The sequence below is a fragment of the Aedes aegypti genome, chromosome 2 (genome assembly GCF_002204515.2).
Source record: "Aedes aegypti strain LVP_AGWG chromosome 2, AaegL5.0 Primary Assembly, whole genome shotgun sequence".
Lineage (NCBI taxonomy): Eukaryota > Metazoa > Arthropoda > Insecta > Diptera > Culicidae > Aedes > Aedes aegypti.
The window spans coordinates 8,649,796-8,674,567 of record NC_035108.1 but is presented as its reverse complement, the minus strand read 5'-3'; the positions used below and the strand labels follow the sequence as shown (position 1 = coordinate 8,674,567).

Sequence of the window (24,772 nt, the reverse complement as noted above, 5' to 3'; positions counted from 1 at the left end):
AAGTTGAAGAGACACAGCCATGGACCGAGTAAATTGGCGTAAAACCGTTAACGAGGTTTTATCAAATTAATTGATGTAACACCAACTATATAAGTAAATAGATATTTTGTGAGGACTTTTTGTTATTAGATAATCCACTTTACTTCTAGGTAGTACCTCCCCAAAGATACAGAGCATTCGTGTAACGTGTGGCAGTAAGGCGATTCAATTCACAAAAAAAAAAAGTTTGAAATTCTAACTGACAAGTACAACTTATCACCTCAAGTAAAAACTCATTCCTCAAGTTGCTGGTGGTGACCAATCGATAAAAATTTCAACGCAAAACATTTATTGTGTTTATTAGATTTGTGCTTATGAATATTCGATTTGTAGCTTCGTCGTTTCTTTTTATTAACTATAGAATTTCATTTACTAAATCAGGAGAAGATCCAAAAGACGTTTCAACCGAGTGATATTTCAAGGGATTCCACTCATAAATTGAAAAGCATTCACCACGTTTTGGAATTACATGTATTTGGCTTTCATACCTACAATCGAATAAAGTTCTAAACTTGATTACCATCCTTTCTCTTAGATCGGGTCCTTTAAATATGCCTTTAGGTGCGCTGTTCAATTATGAGATTTAGTTACACTGAAGTTACTTCTTTCTTAAAACTATGTACAATAAATAGTCAACGGCGAAGCGACTTTCGGCTTCCCATATGCTTATGCAGACGATCAGAACTGGTTTGATAATGTGTCGAAAATCTTCAATGAGTAGCTACGGGCGTCTATTTACAGGTATACCTACGGAACTGCGTCACGTTTCTCTGGCTATGTGCTAATGTTTTAGGGTTGCTTTAAAACCGTTTCGAGATGCTTGTACAAATTTACATCGTTTGCCTTATCATCCTAAAAAGGGTGCACCTTACATCTAACAAGTGTTTATACTTGCTTAAAATCAATGAGTGACTGGAAACGACTCAATTTCTTTTCGCTAAACAGGTAAAGATGATCGATTGAAAGTGGGATTTTTTATTCCGAGTCGCTGTCAGGTCACGTGACATTGATCTCCTCGTCCGAGTCATCCGAGTTGGACTCGTACTCATCGTAATACATCCCGGACGACATATTGTCGGATGATGAGCAGCTGTTGGAACGGGCGTTGAAAACTGCTCCTCCCGTTGCTCCGGCGGCCAGCAGAAGCTCACGATCACGATCCGCATTAGCATAGAAGCTGTTCATCAAAGACGGCCGTGTTTGCTGTTGTTGTTGTTGCTGTTGCTGTTGATGGGCGTTGCCGCTGATGTCATCGAACTCGTATTTGAACTCCACGCCTCCTACGATTGGGGGTTTAGAAAGTACGAAGTTTGGTTTGAAGTTGATCAAAGCGGATGACTTGGGAACTCCTGTTCCTACCAGAAGAGGTGGTTTGGAAGATTGCGGGGATGGGCTCTGCTGATGAGGAGATTGTGATTGCTGAGGATGCTGAAGTTGCTGATCTGATATGGTTGGTGGGGGTGATGCGGGTGGCGAAAGGGATTGCGGTCGATCGGTGCGGGCATCCGACAGGTCTGGGTTTGGATTATTCTTGTTGGGAAGTGTCTGATCGCGGGATCCACCACTGGCCAGTAGTTCCCGTTCCTTCGAATTGCGCCACTTCATGCGACGATTTTGAAACCATATTTTAACCTGAAAGAAGAAAAATATAGGAATGCTTTGTTAGTTTAATTAGAATTCTGCTGTGAGGTAGTCAAGGGTGTAATCAAGTGGTATATGCAGATAAGGGTCGTTGGTCCCCCTTTGAGGCCGATGTGAAAATTTACTTCTATCTTCTATCTTCTATCTTCTATCTTCTACCTTCTATCTTCTATCTTCTATCTTCTATCTTCTATCTTCTATCTTCTATCTTCTATCTTCTATCTTCTATCTTCGATCCAAGCATTACTTTTCGGATCGAACTTTTGAGGACGCTCGTAATTATGAAATCCTACGCCCATGATTACAATAAACAGAATACATAATGTAAAACGATATGTATTGGAATAGATAAAAAACATTCGTCTTCCAAACACTTTTGAGAATCGTAATTAAAATCACTTCCGTATTCATCATTAACATCAATCGTTTATTATTCAAATTTTGAATTCAAGAGAACGAAGACATGTTTTTTACAGATTCAACGACCATTTGATTTGATCTTCAATCAAAAGTGCCGCCGCCAAATTTGAATGTACAGTTCCACTAATGCATTCATTACAACCAAGAATATGTACCGGTCAATTTCGCCATCCCATTTGGTATCAAATATTCGCACGTACACATTTTGGAATTAACCAACTTGCGTCATTTTTTCCCTGATCTTGAACCTGCGTTACCCGTCGTCCAACCTTAGTCTCACCGCTCATAAGACGACAAATTTCGATTCGGTTTTGTGTACTTTTGCTCATACACCTGTCGATCGAGGCAACAGAAAACGGAAATAATCTGATGTTTGCCGAAGATATTAACGATCGCATCTCGTCGAAGGGGAGGTCCATTCCCGGTTTTCGACAGAAGAAACAAAAAAAAAAACTCATCATTGCCGGTACTGTCTGAAGGTCGACAAATTTCGACAAATAATTGATCATTTGCTTCCACAGTCACAATTCAGGTATGTTCGGTTCTTCAAATGTGTGCAAATATGGTCAATCAAACGATGATCGTTGCTCCCAGTCAATTTGTAAGGTAAACGTGCCTTTCGCTCAGATGTCGTCAAACCGTACCTCTCGAAAAGTTATTCGTGGGGTTTTCAAATGTTTCGATAATGCGTGTCCGATAGCTGTTTGTTCAGTCTGAGCACAGCTGATGATTTTCGCGATGGGGTCATGTTTCATGCTGTGATTTGTAACTGTTTTGTTCTGGCTAAGCATATCTTGACTGACTCGTCAAAGTCATCGATTGTCGATTGAAGAGTGTTTGAGTTGGGTTCAGTTTCATTCACTTAGCCGAATGGATACAATATGACTAAAATGTGTGTGACTTGTTGGAAATGCGTCTTTTGATTCCCTTTTTTGCAGTTGCTGTAAGTTTAGCAGATTTGTTTGCTTGCATTATCTGCGTTAGATGAGGGGAAGAATGTCTGGCATTTATTGATTTTACTACAGTCATTCGGTACCGCATGTGTGAGAATACATCTGTATGAGTGAAAAAAAATGTAAGGTAATTGAAGGAAACTTAAACGCATCTTAACAAACATACATACAAATTATTCACACGACTTTTTAAGGAAATTTATCCGTGATAGTTTAATGAGGTAAGTATCACGAAAACATGGATTTCCATGTTATTTTGAGTGAAATAAATAATCCCCAATAATATATTGCGCTGTTGAAAGCATTCTTCACATCCAAAGTGACAACTGCGCAGTAACGGAAGCCGGGTCCTTTTATGCTCGATTGCCAACTCAGCTGTCTGAACGACCGTCTGGATGCGCCCAGAGTAGATTTACCTTTCCTGAATCCAAACTGGTTGTTGGACAGGCCGTCCGCCCCTGCCAAATAGGGGCCCGTCGTATCTAGCAAACAGATAGGTCTACACGCCGACGGGTCACCTGGTGGTTTCCCAGCTTTTGGTAGTAGCACCAATTTCTGTCGCTTCTATTCATCCGGGAAGATTCCTTGACTTATGCAGTCTTGCATCGCGGTTCTGAAAATGTCCGGATCCGCATTGACTGCCGCTTTAAGGGCAACATTCGGGATACCATTCGATCGGCCCCAGTATGCGCAAAGTCGATAACGGTCGTATGCAGAATACCAGATAAAGTTGTGTGCAGCCCGTCTACAGCGGTTCGAATATTATCCATGTTTAATGTGTTGTGTACATGACAAATTTCCAGCATCGGTTAAGGCCAAAGTAAAAATGGTGCAAAAGTGTAGTTTTCTCTTTTTAAATACACAAATCGAAGAAACTAAAAACACACAGCTCTTTTATTTGCCAAATAAAAAGGCTGTGTGTTCTTATTTTTATCAATCCATTGTTTTAAAAGCAGAAAACTGCTTTTTCAGTTTTGACTTTTGAGCCATTTTTTCTTGCACCTTAAGTTGAAGATTGGTGTTTGAATTGATTGGTGGTCATTCTTATGTAGACTATGTCAGTAGTACATGGTATACTGTATATAGCATTATGTTGGTCGAGACTGGATATTTTACGGATTGTAGAAGTGTTTTGGTAGTTTTGGTGGTTACGTGTGCAGATAGTTTTGTGAGGTTTTTGACTACATTCAACTTCATGCTCGATGAGTGAAATTAAATTTAAATTTGAATTGTCTAGTTCTTTTCGCAGTTTCGATTTCAATTTGTACATTTGAGATATGTACGCGACATGAAAACTTCCAAAAACCTTGCAACAGTATAATTGCTTAAGATGGAATAGTGGTTATCACGCTCATTGGTATGGGTGCCCTAGTGTAGATGGGGTTGTGAAACTTTGAGGAAAACCGTATGCACTCTGTCTTCAAAAACCACCAGAATCCGGGTGTAAATTTTTCAAATTGGGTAATATTTCCATATGCATTTTGATGAGTCTAGAAAGTGTGTGCAAGTTTCGTGAGAAAAACAAAAACAAACTGTGTATGACGAGCGAATGCTAGTGTTTGTGTGATCAAATGTCACCAAGGTCTATAGTCTAGAACTAGACAATTTAAGGCTCCCCCAAATCAACGCGATTTTTTTACGGCGACACACAGTGCGTTCCTCCATAGACAAAAATAAAATTCCAAGTTATTTTATCCGGCGATAATAAGTATCCACAAGTGTTCATAGATATCTCCGTTCTTGAAACAAGTACAGGTATGTTCCGATTTTATCATAAAATAAAAAATACATATTTTTGGGTTGATAAAAACGGAATAATTTGTGGACGAAATCGGAGCGTGACAAAATCAGAGCGTGATAAAAATGGAACATACCTGTATTTATAAGCTATACAAATCACTAAATCTTCTACAACAAGCGTTGAAAGTGACAGTTTTTGGACAGTTTTGTCGCATGTTTTCAGCATTCCTTTCAACTAGCACGGAGAGTGTTGAAACCAATGTATTCAATTGAAATCTAAAAGAGAACGTGACTGAAGGTTGGTAAAGTATATGTGATGGGATAAGCACATCTATTTTAGCTTTGAATATCAGAAATCGGCACGATGAGTTGGCTATGAAAGCAAACTTATGAAATACTAACATGTAACTTTGATTATCGATTCAAAAAAAAGTTCCACCGAGTTCCACCCTAAATCACCCACACACATGTTTTTAGAGTGTACTCTAAAAGGTCTGAAAGATACATCTGCAACTCCCTGCATCTCTTCGAGATTTTTGACTATTTTTAGGTATACTACTTGACTAGCACAAGTATGAAATTGAGTTGTTGGTGATAAGAAATCCGAAAATCATGCAACGCTCTGTGGCCTTGACTCAACCAGACATTACACCTTTGCTTGAAACTATATATTTTAAATGTAGTTTCCACGATTTTATTCAAATTTTATACTTAAAACTGATAAATTAAAAAAAAATGCGATTAAGCTGTATAAAGAGAGTGAGAAGAGACATATTTGCAAATAACTTCTTACATCATTATAAGCAATACAAGTACAAATTGCAATACTTGTCTTGGCAAATCATGGAATTGGCGCTTGGGACAGTTTTGCGATTATGCGTATAGTATATGTCATTTATGCAAATTGTAGCTCTTTTGACCAGAAACAACTTTCCCTTCCATAGCAAGGTGCTCAATTGGATTGATAATCCAGTTTTGATTTTTGTCCCGCATCTCCATATGTTCAACGCACTGTGCGTCGCACGGTATGTTTTGGACATAAAACGAAAATGTCCCCAAAAGGGGCTCTTGACAAATTCCTGAAAAAAAACATCAGAAAAATCTGAAGAAGTTTATGCATTTGTATAACTGTTTGTGGAATATTTAGAAAACTCTGAATAGAATTACTTACCATAGCCCTTCAAAAGTCATGGAGAAAACCATTGAAGTTTTTGAATGAATTCCTTACAAATATTTGGAAAGCCTTGCAGAAAAATTCTGAGAGTTGTCTAGAAATTCCATCTTAAATCACTGTAGATATTTTCTCCAGGAATTTCTCTGAAAATTCTCTATTAATGATTAAAATATAATATTTGTTTACCGTTCTTCTTCTTCTTGGCATTACGTCCTCACTGAGGCAAAGCCTACTTATCAGCTCAGTGTTCAATGAGCACTTCCACAGATATTGACTGAGAGCTTTCTTTGTCAAAGTTTCCATTTTCGCATTCGCATTATCGTGTGGCAGGTACGATGATACCTTATGCCGAGGGAAATCAAAGAAATTTTCATTACTAAAAGATCCTGGACCGACCAAGAATCGAAGCCAGACACCTTTAGCATGGCTTTGCTTTGTAGTCGCGGACTCTAACCACTCGGCTAAGGAAGGCCCAGTTTTACCGTTGTGAGATAGAAATAAGACCATTTTACTTAAACAACCGAAAAAAATCAAAGTGTAAAATCTATTACCACGTAGGACTATTTATATGTTTCTCATTTCTCAACAACTATAACTCACAATAACAACCAACATCATCGCAGCACAAAGCTATTAAGCCCCAGGCAAATGTTGTACGAATGATTGAAATGATACGTGCAGTGAACACATGTATTCTCCGACTGAAAGTCATGATTGCTGGTTCCGTTCTTTCGCTTGCCGGTTTTGGAAACTACTGCTGCTCTCTGATTGCCTGCCCGGACACGGACCCGGAAAATCTGTTTCGGATATCTGTCTGTGAGATAACAACTTAATCCCGTTTTATGAAATTTTCAACCTCATTGCCAGACGCCCACTCTCAAATACCTCCCAGAAGGATGATTCGTACAAATCCAGCTTGGAGATGGAACACATAAAGCAACATCAGTGCCAGCTCTTTGCGATATTTAATTCATTATCCTTTTCGAAGGAATCCACCCATCTACTGCAACGGGGGTTCGACGTTCAAATATTCCAATGATATCTTTCTCTCTGGTATTCTTGTACTGACAAATCCCCCCACTCCGGATTTCACACTCCCGAAATGAGACGTATTCTGTATGGTGATTTAAATGTGACACAAAATAGCAACTCTTTTGGCTCGAAATAAAGTGTTGACCTGCAACACATTTCTTGCAAATGAACGAACGCTTCGCAATATTCTCCTCTGCTTGCACCCAGCGGAATCGAATAGGGTTGTTTAGGTAGGGGAAGTGAAGGTTAAATGAACATCTTGCCGATTACAGAGGAAAAACACGTCAAAAACACGGTTTCTATATTGCCGTGAAGCGGAAGTCAGTCCCATCTGCATTTTCGTCAAAATTAAGTAGAGTTCAGATTTCAACATATATTCCAATGGTCTTTCAGCTGCTATAATGAGATAATGATATTTGTTCGGAAAAAAGTAGGAAAAAACAGCAAGTCAAATTGTCCCATACTGAAAAGTAACCGCTTATCAGTCCCACTACAGATTTCCGCACCGTGTAACACAAAAATGAACCGTGTTTTGATCATCCTTATGTTTTTCTCAGAAAGATACCATAGTGAAAAGCAAATTGTGACAGTTTCATAAAGATTTGAATATGTTTAAATTTTCTGGAATTTTTCAAATATTCGTGTGGAAACGATTTTGGAAACTTCAAACCCCATTTTCTCAATGCCTACTTTTTACAGATGGGACTGACTTGCGATTCGCGGCAGTATACGTCATTCTACATGAATTAATTTTTGTCCGGTTTTCAAATTGCTACAACCTTGGCCAAATGAAAATATTTGTTATATAGATCAACTAAGAATGATAAGCTACTCTCTGGAAGTTTCTTGATGAGAATGTAAGATATTCCATCATCGCAAGGGTATTTCATAGTTTTGTGTGTTTTAATAGTTTTCTTTTCTTCCAAATCAGCCTACCAGGAATTTTAGAAAACATTCTCTTGATTGAGAATGCTTTCGAAATCCTGGGTAACTTGCATTTCAAGAGATAAAATCCTTAAGGCGTTCATTTAACCAACACTTCCCCTACGGCGCGTGAAGATAGATATACGTGTTGTCATTTATGGCTTTGAGAGGGAAAACGGACGACGATATGAAGCCGTAATCGCATCGCAGCAATGTTCTATTTAGCACACGCACTTTGGCCATGGGTCTGCAACTGTCACCTTCTGAATGCAATTACTCATGAACAGACGTCGTCGGTTTCTGGAACGATGGCGACAACGACGACTTTGGAGACATTTATACGCATCTCTAACACATTGTGTCAGAATGTGGGGGAAATTGATTTAACTTGTATGAGAAATAGGTTTTCTATAAACACTGCTCATATTGTTATTGACAATTTAAAAAGGCAATGTTTTATGCTATCTATTTTCTGATTTAGACCCACTATGGAAAAAACTTGCTTGTTAACTTAATTACACAGCTGTTGACCAAACTTCAAAAATGAGAAGTCGATTCCCAAGGATCCTTGGAAGCCACTATGAAGAATGAAAGAAATCAACAAAGGTTCAACGTTTTTGAGGAGTTCGAAATTCGTAGGGCAATATTCGCAAAGCGAAGAAGCATATGAGAACGTGTGATAATAGTACCGCTTCTCTGCACATCGGCTCTCCTGATAGCACCTTCGAGCGCTATGTTGAACAGCAAGTTAGAAAGAGCGTCACCCTGTTTCAATCTATCTAAGGTTACGAACGATGACGAAATCTCGTCCACCACTCGCACACTTGATTTCAATCCATCAAGCATTGCACGAATCAGTCTAATCAGCTTCGCCGGAAAGCCATGCTCGGACATAATTTGCCACAACCCGTTTTTCTTCACTGAATCGTACGTTGCTATGAAATCTACAAACTGATGATGAGTCTGCAAGTTGTACTCCCGGAATTTTTCTAGGATTTGACGCAGGGTAAACATTTGATCCGTCGATGATCGGCCCTCTTGAAAACCAGTTTTGTATTCGCCAACAAAGGACTTCTCTTACGGTCTCAATCTTTTGAACAGAATTCCAGAGCAGAATTTGAAAGGGCAAATGAGACCATCCAACCAACTAGTACGCATTTGTTTTTCCTCCCATATCATCGAAATGATACGGTGAAGGAGTTCGTGCAGCTGTTCACTTCCGTGCTTGAGAAGTTCGGCCGGGAGCTCATCCTTCCCAGCAGCCTTGTTGTTCTTCAGTCCATTGATTGCTTTCTTTACCTCATCTAGCGTTGGAGGTTCCACAGCCTGTCCATCGTCATCGATTTGGATTCTGCTACCAGATCCACTTCCGTAGTCTCCATTTAACAATGACTCGAAGAACACTTTCCATCTGGCAGCCACCATTGTTTTATCCGTCAGCAAGTTTCCTTCGTGGTCGTTGCACATGGCGGGAGACGGTGCAGTTGTTCTCCGCACAACACTGACGGATTCGTCGAACCGTCGCATGTTGTTCTGTTCCATAGCTTCTTGCGCCTGAGCAATTAGGTACTGCCTCTTCATGCTTTTTTCTCTTTCTGCGATATATCCGTTTTTCGGCTGCCCTTGCTTTCTTGTACCGCTCTATGCTCCTACGGGTACCAGACACCAGCATCCGGCTTCTAGCCAAGTTCTTCTCGTTCGTCATTCTCTGGCACTCCTCGTCGAACCAACCGTTTCTTGGTCTTCGTTGAGCAGTACCTACCACTTCTCGCGCTACTGTGCTCACCGCTCCGTAAACTGACTCCCACAGATCGCTGAGGTTGATGCTTTCGTTGTTTTCGCTAATCCGATCGTCAAGCTTTTGATGGTTGTCCGCTGCTACACCATCTGCTGACAGGCGTTGGATATTGAAACGCAACGATTGTCGATCTCTAGAACTCGAAACAGTTGATAATCGCGCTCGAATTTTGTTTACAATGAGATAGTGGTCTGAGTCGATATTAGGACCCCTGAAAGTTCTAACATCGATGACATCGGAAAAATGTCGGCCGTCTACCAGAACATGGTCGATTTGATTGCAAATTCGCCATTTGGAAGTTGCCAGGTATTATTATCCACAGGTTTTTTCGGGACATTCGTAAAACGCGTCCTTCACATCATCGGGTTTGTCGTTAATCGGTACTTAGACGTTGATCAAGCTGTAGTTGAAGAACTTGCCCCGAATCCTTAATACTCAGATCCACTCGTTGATCGGCTTCCACCTAATAACGCGCTTCATCTGCTTTCCGATCACTATGAAGCCGACTCCGTGTTCAGCTTCATCGCCAGCGCTGTGGTAGATATTGTATTTGAATGCGGTGTTAGCGACGGAATCTACCGCTCCGAATTCACGTTCTCCAGATCTTAGCCAACGCACTTCCTGCATAGCAGCCACACATTCGCCAACTTTTCACAATTCACGTGCCAAAAGGCTCACTCTTCCAGGTTCATTTAAGGTCCTGACATTCCAGGTACCAAGTTTCCAATCATTGTCCTTATTGCGTTGCCTCCCAGACAACCTGGAATCGCATGAAAGTTCACGTTACAACTCGTTTATTCATACTAATTACATCAAACCCGCAAAACACCATGGATAAACTCGCCAGATTGTTGAGTTTCCTCGCATAAAACACTTCTTTTCTGAGTTCATTTGTACATTTTGTTTCGTCCCGTACACTCGTACAAAGTAAGTCGAATCAATCCGTAGCAGCTGTCAAATCATCATTTGTTATCATAAGTTAAGTCGCATAAGATCACAGGTTTGTTCGGTAGAATATTTCTATACTCGCATTGCATGTTATTATTCATCACATAATTTATGCACGCATATCGCCTCCACTTTTGTACGTAGAAGGCCTTTTCGCGACATCTTATAAGTGAAATTTTGCACATACAAAGCCTCCAGGTGATTTCGTTATACGTACATTTTGGTTGTCTGGGCTGATCGGTTGCTCCATTTTTCGTGGTGGATAATTAATTTGGAATGCTACCTTACCGGGGTCGCGCTACCTACAACACGTTGATAGGGCTGCCATCATAAATGTAGCTGACATGATACAGCATTTCATCTTCAATCGCTGGATGCAACAACAGACGCTGTTTGAGCCGCACCTCCTGGTGTACAGACGATCAGAACGTACCTCCCCACTCTAGCTGATGTCAGAAGGACAACAGTACACAGGCTACTCTACCAAGTTAAGTACACAACCCTTAGCTGGCGGTCTTTTTCACCATTTGATCCGTGGAAGCGCGATGTAGGAACTTGTGAGGACCAGAGCTGTGTTGGTCGCTCCTTCCTGATTGTCGACTCACAATTGTACCATATGCAAAATTATTCAAAAAGTAATATCGAAAAAAGAGAGGTATGTGCATATTAAAGTTGTATAAAACAAGAATAAGGATTAATGTCGACACTTGTAGTGACTAAGCATCGAAAATTTGAGAATTACACGAACGGAACGTTGTCATGATAAAAATGTGTTATCATAAGCAAGAAACGAGCTCACCAGTTGGCAATCCACACTCGGCAGAACACGAATATATTTTAACACTTGCAGAATGCGAACCGGACACAACGGAATCGTAAACCACACACTGCTGACGCTATTCTTCTGCGCCCTCGCACAACACGAATCGAACTATTTTAATTTCGTAATTTACTCCACAGGAGCAGGGGAATTTACGTATTCTCGGAAGTTTAAGCCGATGCCGTGCTTCTTTTGTAATTTTGTCAGACATCAACAGACCAAATAACGTGTTTGTCTGTTTAATTCACACCGACAGACTTGTTATAAGCCTTTTTGAAAACGTTTTTACAACGCTTCGAATATATCTATAGTGTGACTATTATCTGCAGCCCCATTCTCTTCGACAGCTTTTGCATAAAAACTGCTGGTTAATGCTTTCGGCAGCTCTAAACCAGCCGCATTTTGAGGCGTATTCATTTGAATTGATGACATCTCAGGCGAAATACAGAATAAACAGTCTCAGAAATCTTGTTAGCGGACCTCTGACAGAACAAAGTATCATCTGAATGTTTTCAACGAATCTATGACAAAAGGTCGAAAGGACAAAAGGTCGAAGAACAAAAAAAAAGGAATAAAAAAGGTCCAAAATATTTTTTCAAAGAAGGAAAAATTTATCACCATGCAAATCGTTTTCGACCTTTCGTCCTTTCGACCTTTTGTCTTTCGACTTTTTGTGCTTTCGACCTTTTGTCCATAAACCGTTTTCAGCGGTATGTTTTGATAGAAAAATACTGTTTTGGCGTTTGAAATGTGGTTGCCGATAATTGTCGAACGGTGCCGAGACTGTAAATTACCCTTCTATTAATGAAAATAAAACTGATGCTTCCAATACATTTATGTTATTTGGATATATCTTGCCATGGTGAACTGAAAAAAAATATCTTAAAAGCCTGTTGTCGCAATTCTGTGACATTGTGCATACTAGTAGTGAAAATAAGTTATAATGACACAGAAACTTCTAAGTGCATAATAGGCACACTAAGCAAATACTCATTTTAAGATCATAAAACGGCAATGCTATTCAGTTACCATCGGCTAGTTTTCATGTTTGATATAAGTATGACGTGCTGCAGTCATTCATGATAGCAAAAAGCATATCAATTGTCAGAAAAACGAGATTGAAAAAGGCGTCGAAAACAAGGCTGGAAAAATGATATCGGGGCAAAATGAACACTTTCGTAAAATTTAGTGAAAACAATATTATAAATGAGTGTCAATCGTTCAGATACGCGGAAAGGCTCTCCCTCAATCACACTAGCATGAAAAAAAACATCTCTAGGTTAGTTACTTTGCTCAAAAATTCGATTCTTCCACCGGTTTGCTTATGTTGCAATTTGCAACGAAACACAGACAGGTTACCTCCTCCCTTTTAACGAAGGACAATCATAGTTTTCATGTTATTTGTGTTGTACATTGTAGTCAAACCTCCATGAGTCGATACTACAGGGACCATCGACTCAAGGAAATATCGAGTTATGGAACAGATTTTTTCGAATGCTGTTTGGTTCCATGAGTAGATAACGAGTAATGGAACATCGACTCATGGAGGTTTGACTGTAGTATTGTTAGGAATTTAGGTGTCATTTTTGTTATTATTATTATTGCTATTGTTATTATTTTTAGTTACGTCATTACTACAATCATTCGGTGACCTAGAAGGTGTATTTATTTTCTGAAAACCAGGAATGTTTTTAGAAGTTGATGCAATATTTAAGGGAGGGAAATTTTTTTCAAACTGGTTCGAAGAATAAGTATAAGACATATCATCATCATGAATTGATGAAATATTAAGCCTTTTTCTTTTACTTGGAGGTTTGTAAATATATTTATTATGATTATCTAATGAAGTATCATTTTTAATATCTGATAATGTTTCATATACATTAGGTGAACTAAAGTCTTCAGAAGTTTTTAAAATTTCCGAATAAGAAAATTTATTTTGATTTTTAATTTTTTCATTGAGTTTTTTTTGATTTGTCATGTATACTGAACAATTTTTAATCGAAATATGTTTTTGTTTACAATAAACACAATTATCAGAAATTAATTTACAATCATCTGCAGAATGAAAATCTCCACATTTTGAGCATTTTTGTTTGTTCGAACAAAAATTTGATGTATGCCCAAACAATAAACACCGATTACAGTGCATAAGTTTCGGAAAGTAAAGCCTTACACGAAACAAAACATTATCTATGTTAACAAAATCTGGTAAAACTGACCCAGAAAAAGTAATTTTGATGCAATTGGAATGAATATATTTAGAAATTCCTTTGTCATCAAAGAATAATTTTGATAATCGTTCACAATCTAAAATTTTAACTGGCGAAATCGATTGATTTCTGAAAATACCAGAACCATGTGATCGAATATCATCACAATTTAATGATTCATCATAAATGACTCCGCTGATTTCGCAAGAATCACACGGAGCATAAACACGATAAAATTCATTAAATAATTTAGACTCCAAAAGGGAATTGGCATCTTCTCTATTACCAAAAACTACCCGAAGTTTATCTAAGGAAATTTTTTTAATTTCCTTAACTGATTTGTACTTCTTGTAAACTTCCGATGAAATTAAAAGAACATTTATAGGTCGTTCTTTCTTTCGGAAATATACAGGAAATGGACCAGCAAATGTTGAGGGATAAACTTTTACACGAAAAGGTTTTGAAGTTGAAGGTACTAAATCATTATTAGTACCTGAGTTTTGCACACCCCCGTCAATTTCCATGATGGAAATTGAACGTGGGGACTGAATAAATAACTAAAAAAAAAAATCTAAGCTAACAAAAAATAGAAATAAAAATACTTAACGGACGACAAACTGAATCCAAGAAACACCGGAATTTTCAATCGTTTCAGCTACTTCAGTATCCACCGAATATCACTTCAAAAGCACGCCAATCAGCAACTCCTGATACAATTCCACAGATAAACAGATTCACCAGGTCACAATAATTGAAAAATCTTGAAAACTCGTATCTGAAAATTGAAAAAAAATGACAAGCAGAAAAAAGACCATCCAAGCCGGTCAAGGCCTACTTACCTTTTTTGATTTTTGTACATATTGTTTCTCTTGATTTCATGTGATTCTTGTAATTTATCAATAGTCTTGTCAATTGTATTTTTAGGTATAATCTGGGGCATTTTTGAAAAGGGTTATTGACTTACGTTTAGTGTCCTCCCCAGACAACCAGAAGTCGCATAACAATTTACGTAAAAAGTCGTTTACTTGTGCAAATTACATGACATCCGCACAAAATTGTTAATGAAATCGTTTGATTGATGAATTTCCTCGCATAAAACGCTATTTTCTGATTTCGTCAGTGCATTTTTTTTCGTTCCGTATAAACATACGAAGGAAGTCGAATCAATCCGTAACAGCTGTCAAATCAACTTATCATAAACTAAGTCGTGTAATGGTACAAATTAATCTATCTATCTATCTATAAAAATAAAAATGGAATGGTGTTTGTATGTCACGAAATGACTTACGAACGGGTCAACGGATTTGAATGATTCTTTCTTCATTTTGTTCGTCAAGGGTTCCGACGTGTTTGTATGTATAAAAATCCCAGGATAGTCACCGAGAAAGTTGAAAATACGAGCGTGCACGGGACTGTCAATTTTTATGGGACGATCAGAAGCATTTTTCAATAGCCTACTTGATGGATAGACGAAGTTAGCCGGGACCACTAGTCTATATAAATAAAAATTGAATAGTGTTCGTATGTCACGAAATGGCTTGAGCACGGGTCAACGGATTGACGCAAGTTTTTCACTGCTGCCCTCCACAAAGGATGCGACGTGTTCGTACGAGGAATAAGTTCGGGAAAGCCTCCGGAATAATCGGGAAAACGGGAGAGGACTAAGGTGTCATTTTGTATGGGGGATTTTTCGACGTTTTCCAACAGCCTACTTGATGGCAATACGAAGTTTGCCGGGACCACTAGTTTGTAATAAAATATGTCCACTCGCATCGCATGTCAATTTTCATCATGTAAATTATGCACATATATCGCCTCCACTTTTGTACGCCTAAGGCCTTTTGACGACATCTTATACGGAATCTTTGCACATATAAGCATCGCATAACGCAAAAGGGGATTTCAATATATGTACATTCTGGTTGCCTAGGCCGTTTCTACGTGTTCCAACGATTAGTTCTTAGATCGGTGATGGGAATGCTATGAGGTGTAATTTTAGGTAAGTTTAAGTGAATTTCACAATATTACAATCTATTACCTATTTTTATATTTTATCTGTGAGTTATTTTTGTTTCAATAGGTTTCCGACGCGTTTATAATAGTAGCTGTAGAGATGTAGTTTTAATTATGATTCTATTAGTTTTAAGAGCACGCACTAATTACTGTATTTGCATGAACTAACCATGAATTAGTACATCCGTACTAATTTTGTAATTTAAGCACTATATTCTGCATATTAAACAAACTAATTTTTACTAATTCACTACTCATTAGTTTTAGTTTTGAGTAGAATATCAAATTTAGAACGTATTAAATTTCCGACACTTACTAGACCACACTTTGCCTGATTGTTTTCTGTCTGACTTCCAAATCTGCCTTTTTTACGCTTCTTTCTTTCTGACGTCTTCCTTAACTACTGTCATTCTGACTTTAAGGTTGACGCGCAGCGCCGCTTTGCTATAAAGACGATTCACTTCAACAGAAGTCTGGACAACGGCGATTGGATATGTAGGTGCGACAGCTTATACCTTAATTTAAAACTAAGAAATCCAATTTTTACAATGAACAATTAAAGCAAAAAATAAACTTTTTTACTGTCAAACAATTACAGATTGTATACAATATGTTAAACTTTGTGTTCATTATTCTCCTAATTCCTCTAATCATAATAAAATACATAGAACACGTTAGTTACAAGTAGTCTTTTTATTCAGTTATAGTAAAAGAGATAAGGAGATGACACAAACCCAAAAATAGTCAGCATGTGACAACATATCTTGAAACAGCAAATATAAATTTGCAGTCTCATTGTCACCTTCACCATCATTGTCACATTCAACAACGGCCAATCTACCATCAGCAGTGGTATCAAAACAATCTCTAAACAAGCATGAGATAAAGCTATATGAATCGAGAGAAAACGAAAGTGCTTCTAAACCTGCACTGTGGGCAGAGTGTGTCGTCTGTATACAATACATTAGGTACTGCTTTCTGCCGTCGGCCAATTTCGGGTCATGATGCTGAAGGCGACTGGGTAACTGCTTGAGACACACCAACTCAGCAGCATCCCATAAAATCTACGCCGGACGTGGGTTGTGAAAGCGAGAAGCACACGAGTGTGCCGACGTTTAACTATAATTTAAAGCAAAGTGTGTATTTGGTGATTATACATTCCGAGCGAATGAGATCCTGTCAGCGCCAGACTCGGACTCCGCACGCGTGTGACATATCCCGAGGAGGAAAGAATAACTCGCCAATAACTTATGCATATCATATTTTGGTATCATACCAGAATTAGGTATTGTTCAGTTATCAATACCTCATTTTGGTATTATAATGGTATTTGAAAAAAATGTTTTAAACGATTAAAAATACTTCATTTTGGTATTCGACAGCTATTGAGGACTGCTGGAGGTATTGAACTAGTATTGAAAAATTTCACTTTTATATGAAAATCCATCAAGTATTATTTAGGTATTACAATACCTGATCTAAGTATCAGCTTGGTATTTGTAGAATATGCAGAAGGTATTATTTGAGGTATTTTACCTCTTATGCAGGGCTCATTCATACCTCATTCAGGTTGTAAGTATTGGAAATTATCTGGTATGGAATACCTCAATTTGGTATTCAGTAGTTATTTTCTTCTGCTCGGGATATGTGGGAAATGGTCCCCTTGCAGTTGACGCCGTCGCTGTCATAGGATCGAAAATTTCATCTTTTTCGGAAGCTTTCTTTAACATGATAGTTATTATTGTTGGGTGCAGCTGTGATTGATTAATTAACAACCCTGACTGCAATTGATCTTTTTTCTTCTCGATTTAGAGCCATTTTTACGGTCAAATAACAATCACTTTCAATCGATTTGCGACCAATTTGTCATGGAAATTTTACAACACGTTGCAATTAGTTCCAGTCTCAAAGCCGATTCTGTCGACATCGGTGTTAATGATCCTTGCTCGTTGCTAGAGACGTTCCATTGCGAAAAACAAGATTGAAAAATGGTGCTTTGACAACTGCATGGAATGAGAAATCAATCAAAGTATTTCTAACGGCAGTCTACCGAACAAGGTCAGAGATTTTCCCACAAAGATTTCCAACTGCCATTGGTTACACTCGAACTAATGCCACTTGGGCGTAATCCCACCTAATCCAATCATACAAGGGAAAACATCTTAGTCTTCTGTTGCTCCCCGCCGAACAAAGCCGGAAATCCCTCAACGATCATTAATTTACATTTGCAAACAAATAAATAAACACCCTTTGGATGACTGGGATGTTGTCAATCCATCCACCCTCTTTCACAACATCCACATAGAACCAAGGAAGAAGACGAGGGTGGTTCAGATTGTTCTAAAGTCGAATCACGGCAGCAGCGTTAAACCGCATCTCCCATAAGAATAAACGCCCGACGGCGCCGACGAGTAAATATTTGAGATTTTCTTCCAAAATGCATGGCTTATTGTGTACGCTATAAGGGAGGGAGGGTGGCAGCATAAATATGTTGCCTGTTATGCGGCAAGATTCAATTGAGCGCAGTGCAATTGAAACACGCCACAGGGTGTGGATTTTTCGCTTTGAAAGTGGATTGAGCTGCAATCCCGAAGAGAGGATGATAATGAGTGGTCGCGTGCAGTGCATTAGGCTCAGCGACGGATGTCGGAGATTTGTGCGATGGCGTTGAGCGTGAACGAAATTGAAGGGTTATCGAGGATTTTTGGTATAAACCTTTTTTTTAAGTATTAAAAAATATTAATTGGCTGGCAATACATTGAACTTATTTAAGGTGAAGATGAATCGAAGCCAAACCTCAAATTTTGCGCTTGAAAATTTGAGGTTTGGCTTCGATTTATCTTCACCTTAATACTTAGTGCATATTTCCTCATCCAATGTTAGTTTTTTTCAGTGAATTTCATCAAAAATGCTTAGGGCTCGTGGAAGTAAAGTGGAAACCGTAAGATCAATACTGACTAAATAATTTGATGAGCAGTGCGCATCGTACCTTGCACTTGGAAGTATTTTTTTAAATTACCTAAAGAAATAACACATTGCTTCTCAGTACTACTAAAACAGTACTTTTCAGTACTAGTTTTCTACTATTGATCTCTTTACGATCCTTGTTAGGACTCATGCTTTCGATTTTTCGTTGGACCCGTTAACGAAAGCTTGCGGTGGTTATCCTTCTTGGACACAGTCTTGGAAAAATAACCCTTAGAAGATCACAACTTCTTTCGTTTATTCACTAAACAACCACTGCAGCCACGAACAAAAGGAAGGGTGAATCTTTAAATTCACGTTGGGTGAGCTCGCGGTTCATCCTACGCCGCCGCATACCGTTTTCCTGCACCGCCAAAGATCGTCCTAAGCACCTGACGTTTGAAGACTGCTGCAAGTCCTCCTCGAGCATCGTTCACGTTTCATGCCCGTAGAGGACTACCGGCCTTATGAGCGTTTTGTACATGGTACATTTGGTGCAGATGTGAATCTTTTTGACCGAAGTTTCTTGTGAAGGCCACTGATGATGCGCCTCTGTATTTCATGGCTAACGTTATTGTCAGCCGTCAGCAGGGATCCAAGGTAGACGAACTCGTCGACCACCTCGAACGTATCCCCTTCTATCGTAACACTGCTACCTAGGTGGGCATTGTCGCACTCGGCCCCACCAGCTAGCATGTGCCTTGTCTTGGACGCATTCACTACCAGTCCAACTTTTGCTGCCTCGCGTTTCAGGCGGGTGTACAGGTCTGCAACCTTTTCAAATGTTCGGCCGACGATGTCCTTATCATCCGCGAAGCAAACAAACTGACTAGATCTCGTAAAAATCGTACCCCGGCTGTTAATGTTCGCCTGAAACCTTTACACAACTTAGCACACCTTCCATTGTCACTCTTATCAGGCTCGTGAGCTTCCCGGGAAAGCTGTTCTCGTCCATGATTTTCCATAGCTCTACGCGGTCGATACTGTCGTATGCCGCCTTGAAATCAATGAAAAGGTGATGCGTTGGAACCTGGTATTCACGACATTTTTGGAGGATTTGCCGTACAGTAAAGATCTGGTCCGTTGTCGATCGGCCGTCAACGAAGTCAGCTTGATTACTTCCCACGAACTCGTTTACTACTACAGGTGACAGACGACGGAAGATGATGTGGGATAGGACTTTGTAGACCGCATTTAGAATGGTGGTCGATTCTTCCAATGGTGAAATTGTTAACGTTGGTAATTGCATCGAAATTAGCAATCAGCTTAATGCTTTAGACAAGTGAGGAAACAAAGAGTACTGCCTATCGGGTGAGTTGCTCCGAATTTGGGGGATTTAGGCAGTAGATCTTGAACTCCATTAGTGGAATCAATGTCTCCTTCCAAATCGTTTTGCCGGAAACTTTTGAAAATCGCGAACTTCTTTACAGACATCTTGAAGGGAAGAGGCCACTTTTTACTTATGACGACAAAACTGAACGTTTGTTCAAAGTCGTCTTGAAAGGTCTCTCAAGTGACTATAAGTCACCTGAAGAGATCATAAATAGAGTAAATGATTTACTCGGGTTTTCCCCTGTCCAAGTAATCATTATGAAAAAGAGAACCCAATCTGGCATTCTTCGGAAAGGACTTTTTCAAGAATATCACTTAGTTCACTTTAACAAAAGTGATCTAAATAATATTGAAGCTCTAGAAAAAGCAAGACTTACGTTTGATGTCCGTGTGACATTGGAACAATTCCAGAAATTTCCAGAACCCCACTCAGTGCCGTCGGTGCCAAAAGTGGGGTCATGGTACAAAAAAAATTGTCGCATGGATGCTAAATGCATGATTCTCGGAGGTTTTTCTCACGCTAAGGGTGTCTGTCCAGTGAAGGAAGATACCGATAAGTTCACACACGCCTCTCACGCCGAGGACCTGGGATCGAATCCCATCCCCGAGATAGTCACTAAAAATTTCAGTGACGACTTCCTTCGGAAGGGGAAGTAAAGCTGTTGGTCCCGAGATGAACTAGCCCAGGGCTAAAAATCTCGTTAATAAAGATATAAAAAAAAATAATGAAATGTTCAAAGCCACCACTATGACTGAAGCAGTCCAAATCGATGTAAAATTTACTAACCAAATTGTTATTGGATAACGATTTTCTAATGGATCCAAGAAATAATAATTTAAATATTTTAAATTAGAATGCTCGTTCTCTAAATGGTAAAGAGGACGAGCTGTTTAATTTTCTTACAGATAATAACGTACATATAGCAGTTATTACTGAAACCTATTTGAAACCTGGATCTAAACTCAAAAGAGATCTAAACTACACTACCCGTCATAAATACGGACTCACTGAAATAAGTATTGCAACACTCAGCTGAATAATGAATCACCCCCAAAAAGTTTAGCATCACCTAAAAACAGGTTAATTCACATTGCTATATCTCGAGATCTTTACGACTTGCAAAGAAGCGATCGTCAGCAAAGTTATTCAGGGGATCAAGGACATCCGGAAAGCGAACAGTTTAGTTCGTGATTTTGCCGCTAGGTGGCGCTAGTGAGCATGCAAAATTGACCATTTTGAACTAGTTCTAGCTTGTGATCCGTAAGAGATAGAAAGTTCGGGTCTTCGGCGAAGTTGTTAAGAAGGCCAAGTACATCCGGAAGACAAACAGTTAGGTTGTAGATTTCGCCGCTAGGTGGAGCTAGTGAGCATGCAAAATTCAGCATTTCAAACTAGTTCTAACTTTTGATCCACATGAGATACAGTGAAACCTCCATGAGTCGATGTTCCATGACTCGATATCGACTCATGGAACCATACTACAAACAAATTTTCATGGTTACTATGATGGTCCCTAGAAGCAGCTTTCCAAAGGATTGCTATTCTATTTCTCGAAATTTCCATGAGTCGATGGTCCCTTCAATATCGACTCATGGAGGTTTCACTGTAGCAAGTTCGAGTCTTCGGCAAAGTTGTTCAGAAAGACAAGGACATCCGGAAGACAGATAGTTTGGTTCGAGATTTTGCCGCTAGGTGGCGCTAGTGAGCATGTAAAACTGAGCATTTTGAACTAGTTCTAGCTTGCGATCCACAAGAGATAGAAAGTACGAGTCTTCAGTAAGTAAAGAACAGAAATAAAGTACATCCAAACATCAAATTTTTTGGTTCCTAATTTTGCCAGTAGGTTACACTAGTGCGCATATTTAATTAAATATATGAAAAAAATAATATCTTTCGAGCCAGATGAGATAGAAAGTTTGAGTCTTCGGCAAAGTTGTTCGTAAAGTCAAGGGCATCCAGGAAACAGTTTACTCTGGAGGGATGACTGTACCTAAACATTATGAATTTGATAAGATAGAATTTCCAGAATGCTGTTCGGAAATCCTTTGACATTTGGAAGTTGAAGTAATTTGAATCACTTTATGTACGTTATTCAGATTTGATAAATTCAATATCCAAGTGATTGATGTTTGATTTTTGAAGCAAATTTAAGGCATTCAGGTCTCATTCACTTTATATTCAAGTGTTTCAGATTTGACTAGCTCCATATCCAAGAGATTCATGTCCAATTCACTTCAGGTGAGAATCACTTCATGTGATTCATGTCTGATTCACCTCATAGTCAAGTATTTAAGGTAATATTCACTTCATGCACAAGTAATTCAGGACCGATTACATTCTTGTTCAATTTATTTAGATATGATTCGCTTTATATCCAAATGATTCATGTCATGTGACACTTCACTTTTGAATGCATGCTCACTAGCGGCATAATTGCGAACTAAACTGTTCGCTTTCCGGATGTCCTTGATCCCCTGAACAACTTTGCTGAAGATCGCTTCTTTGCAAGTCGTATGGATCTCGAGATATAGCAATGTAAAATTACCTGTTTTGAGGTGATGCTAAACTTTTCAGGGTGATTCAATATTCAGCTGAGTGTTGCAATACTTATTTTAGTGAGTCCGTATTTATGACGGGGGCATGTGGGGGAGTTGCAATCATCATTCATAGGCGTATAAAACATCAACTGTTTTCGTCATTTCAAACCAAAATCTTAAAAACTTTAGGTGTTTCTGTTGAAACACAGTTTGGTAAATATACTTTCATAGCTGCCTATTTGCCTTTTCATTGCTCTGGACAGCAAGTTTATTTGCTCCAAACTAACTTGCAAACATTGGCTTGCAATAAATCATTTTTTTTGTCATTGGTGACTTTAATGCCAAACATCGCACATGGAATAATTCGCAAAGTAATTCTAACGGCAGAATTTTATCTGATGAGTGCTTCTCAGAATATTTCTCAATTCAATACCCTGATAGCCCTACATGTTTTTTCTCGTCTAGAAATCATTCTACGATTGACTTGGTCTTAACCGACTCTAGTCATCTTTGTAGCCAATTAGTTACTCATTCTGATTTTGATTTGATTCTGTTCATGTCCCTGTTACATTTCAAATATTCTATGAAGCGATTCTCAATCCTATCAGCTCCACTTTCAATTATTTTCGAGCCGACTCGAATATATATGAAACATATATTGACTCTAATCTTGATGTTAACATTTCTTTACAAACAAAACTTGATATTGACAATGCCCTTGAAACTTTAACAAAGCCAGGAGCATTGCAATTCCAAAATGTGAAATAAAATTTGAATCCGTGATTATAGACGATGATCTTAAACTCTTGGTCCGTCTTAAAAACGTGAGGAGAAGGCAATTTCAACGCACTCGCGGTCCTGCTATGAAAATTATATGGAATGATTTGCAGAAAGAAATCAAGAAACGTTTTTCACGATTTAGAAACGAAAATTTTGAAAATAAAATTTCTAAATTGGACCCGGGCTGATGGCTCTTAGCCCTTTTGGAAATTATTTGAAATTTTGAAAAAAAAAAAACCCTCAGGAGCTAATACCGGCATTGAGAAAGGAAAACAAATTATTACTAACCAATTGCGAAAAAGCTCAAAAACTTGCTATGCAGTTTGAAAGCGCACACAATTTCACAACTGTGGGCTTCGAAAATATTCTCAATCAAGAGAACGTTTTCGAAAATTCCTGTGAGACTGATTTGAAAGAAGTGAGAACTATTATTAAAAAATTCAAAAATATGAAAGCCCCTGGCGATGATGGAATTTTCTACATCCTCATCAAGAAACATCCAGAAAGTAGCTTATCATTCTTAGTTGATATGTTTAACAAATGTTTTCGGTTGAAATATTTTCCTGACAAATGGAAAAATGCTAATGTTGCACCAATTTTAAAACCAGACAAAAATCCTGCAGCAACTTCTAGCTATCGTATAATCAGTTTGCTTTCCTCCATCAGTAAACTTTTTGAAAAGGTCATTTTGAACAGAATGCACATTGATCCCAAAGCCATATCTAGGAAGACAAAAATGATTGTGCTCAAACCGTCAATTTTAGATATATGGTGTCTTCGACAAAGTTTCTCCATATTCTTCAGACATTTTTTTCAGAGATGTGAAATTAGGGTGGCCCACATGGTTTACAAGATCAGCACATAAACTTTTTTGCTGACGCATTTAGGACTAGACAATGTTCTACAATGTTTTAGAACAACCGATTTGGAGCAACTTTGCCGAAGAACCCAAATTTCTATCTCCTATGGTTCACGAGTTATGATTTTTTTTAACAAAAAAGTTAGGGTGGTACTGAAAAATCGGTTTTTTCTTGATAACTTTTTATACGATAATTTCTCGCAAAAACTTTGTTCCGAGCACTTTTAGAACTTTTGATTGCGCAACTTTTTGCCCAAAAAACTTTTGTTCTATCTCTTATGGTTACAGAGTTATCAGAAATTTTCTTCGAAAAAAATGTTGTTTTCAAATGCCGATATCTCCGAAAGGCGCAAACGAATTTTCAATCTTTTGTCGGTATTAGAAAGATTATCTTTTTTTTCTGCTTATGGTGAAAAAACTGTGAGGACGTTTTTTGTTTGAAACGATTGACAAAATTTTGAAAATAATATGTTTTTTAACCGAAAATTGTCCATAACTTGAAAAATATTCTAGATAGCTCTTTGGTGCCTTCAGCAAAAATGTGCAAAATTGAAAGTTCTGAAAGTGCTTCATACACAATATTC

At 38.5% G+C, this 24,772-nt stretch overlaps 1 protein-coding gene across 2 annotated transcripts in view; it reads right to left on the bottom strand.

Annotated features, from left to right (window-relative positions):
• Window positions 1-492: 492 nt before the first annotated feature.
• LOC5579860 (homeobox protein Hox-A1) overlaps window positions 493-24,772 on the bottom strand; it is a 107,573-nt gene continuing 83,293 nt past the window's right edge. For both annotated transcript variants that reach the window (XM_001664271.2, XM_021839875.1), the window contains exon 5: window positions 493-1,671. In XM_001664271.2, coding sequence (XP_001664321.2) covers window positions 1,036-1,671 — 636 coding nt within the window. In that variant the 3' untranslated portion in view covers window positions 493-1,035. The remainder of the gene's footprint in view (window positions 1,672-24,772) is intronic.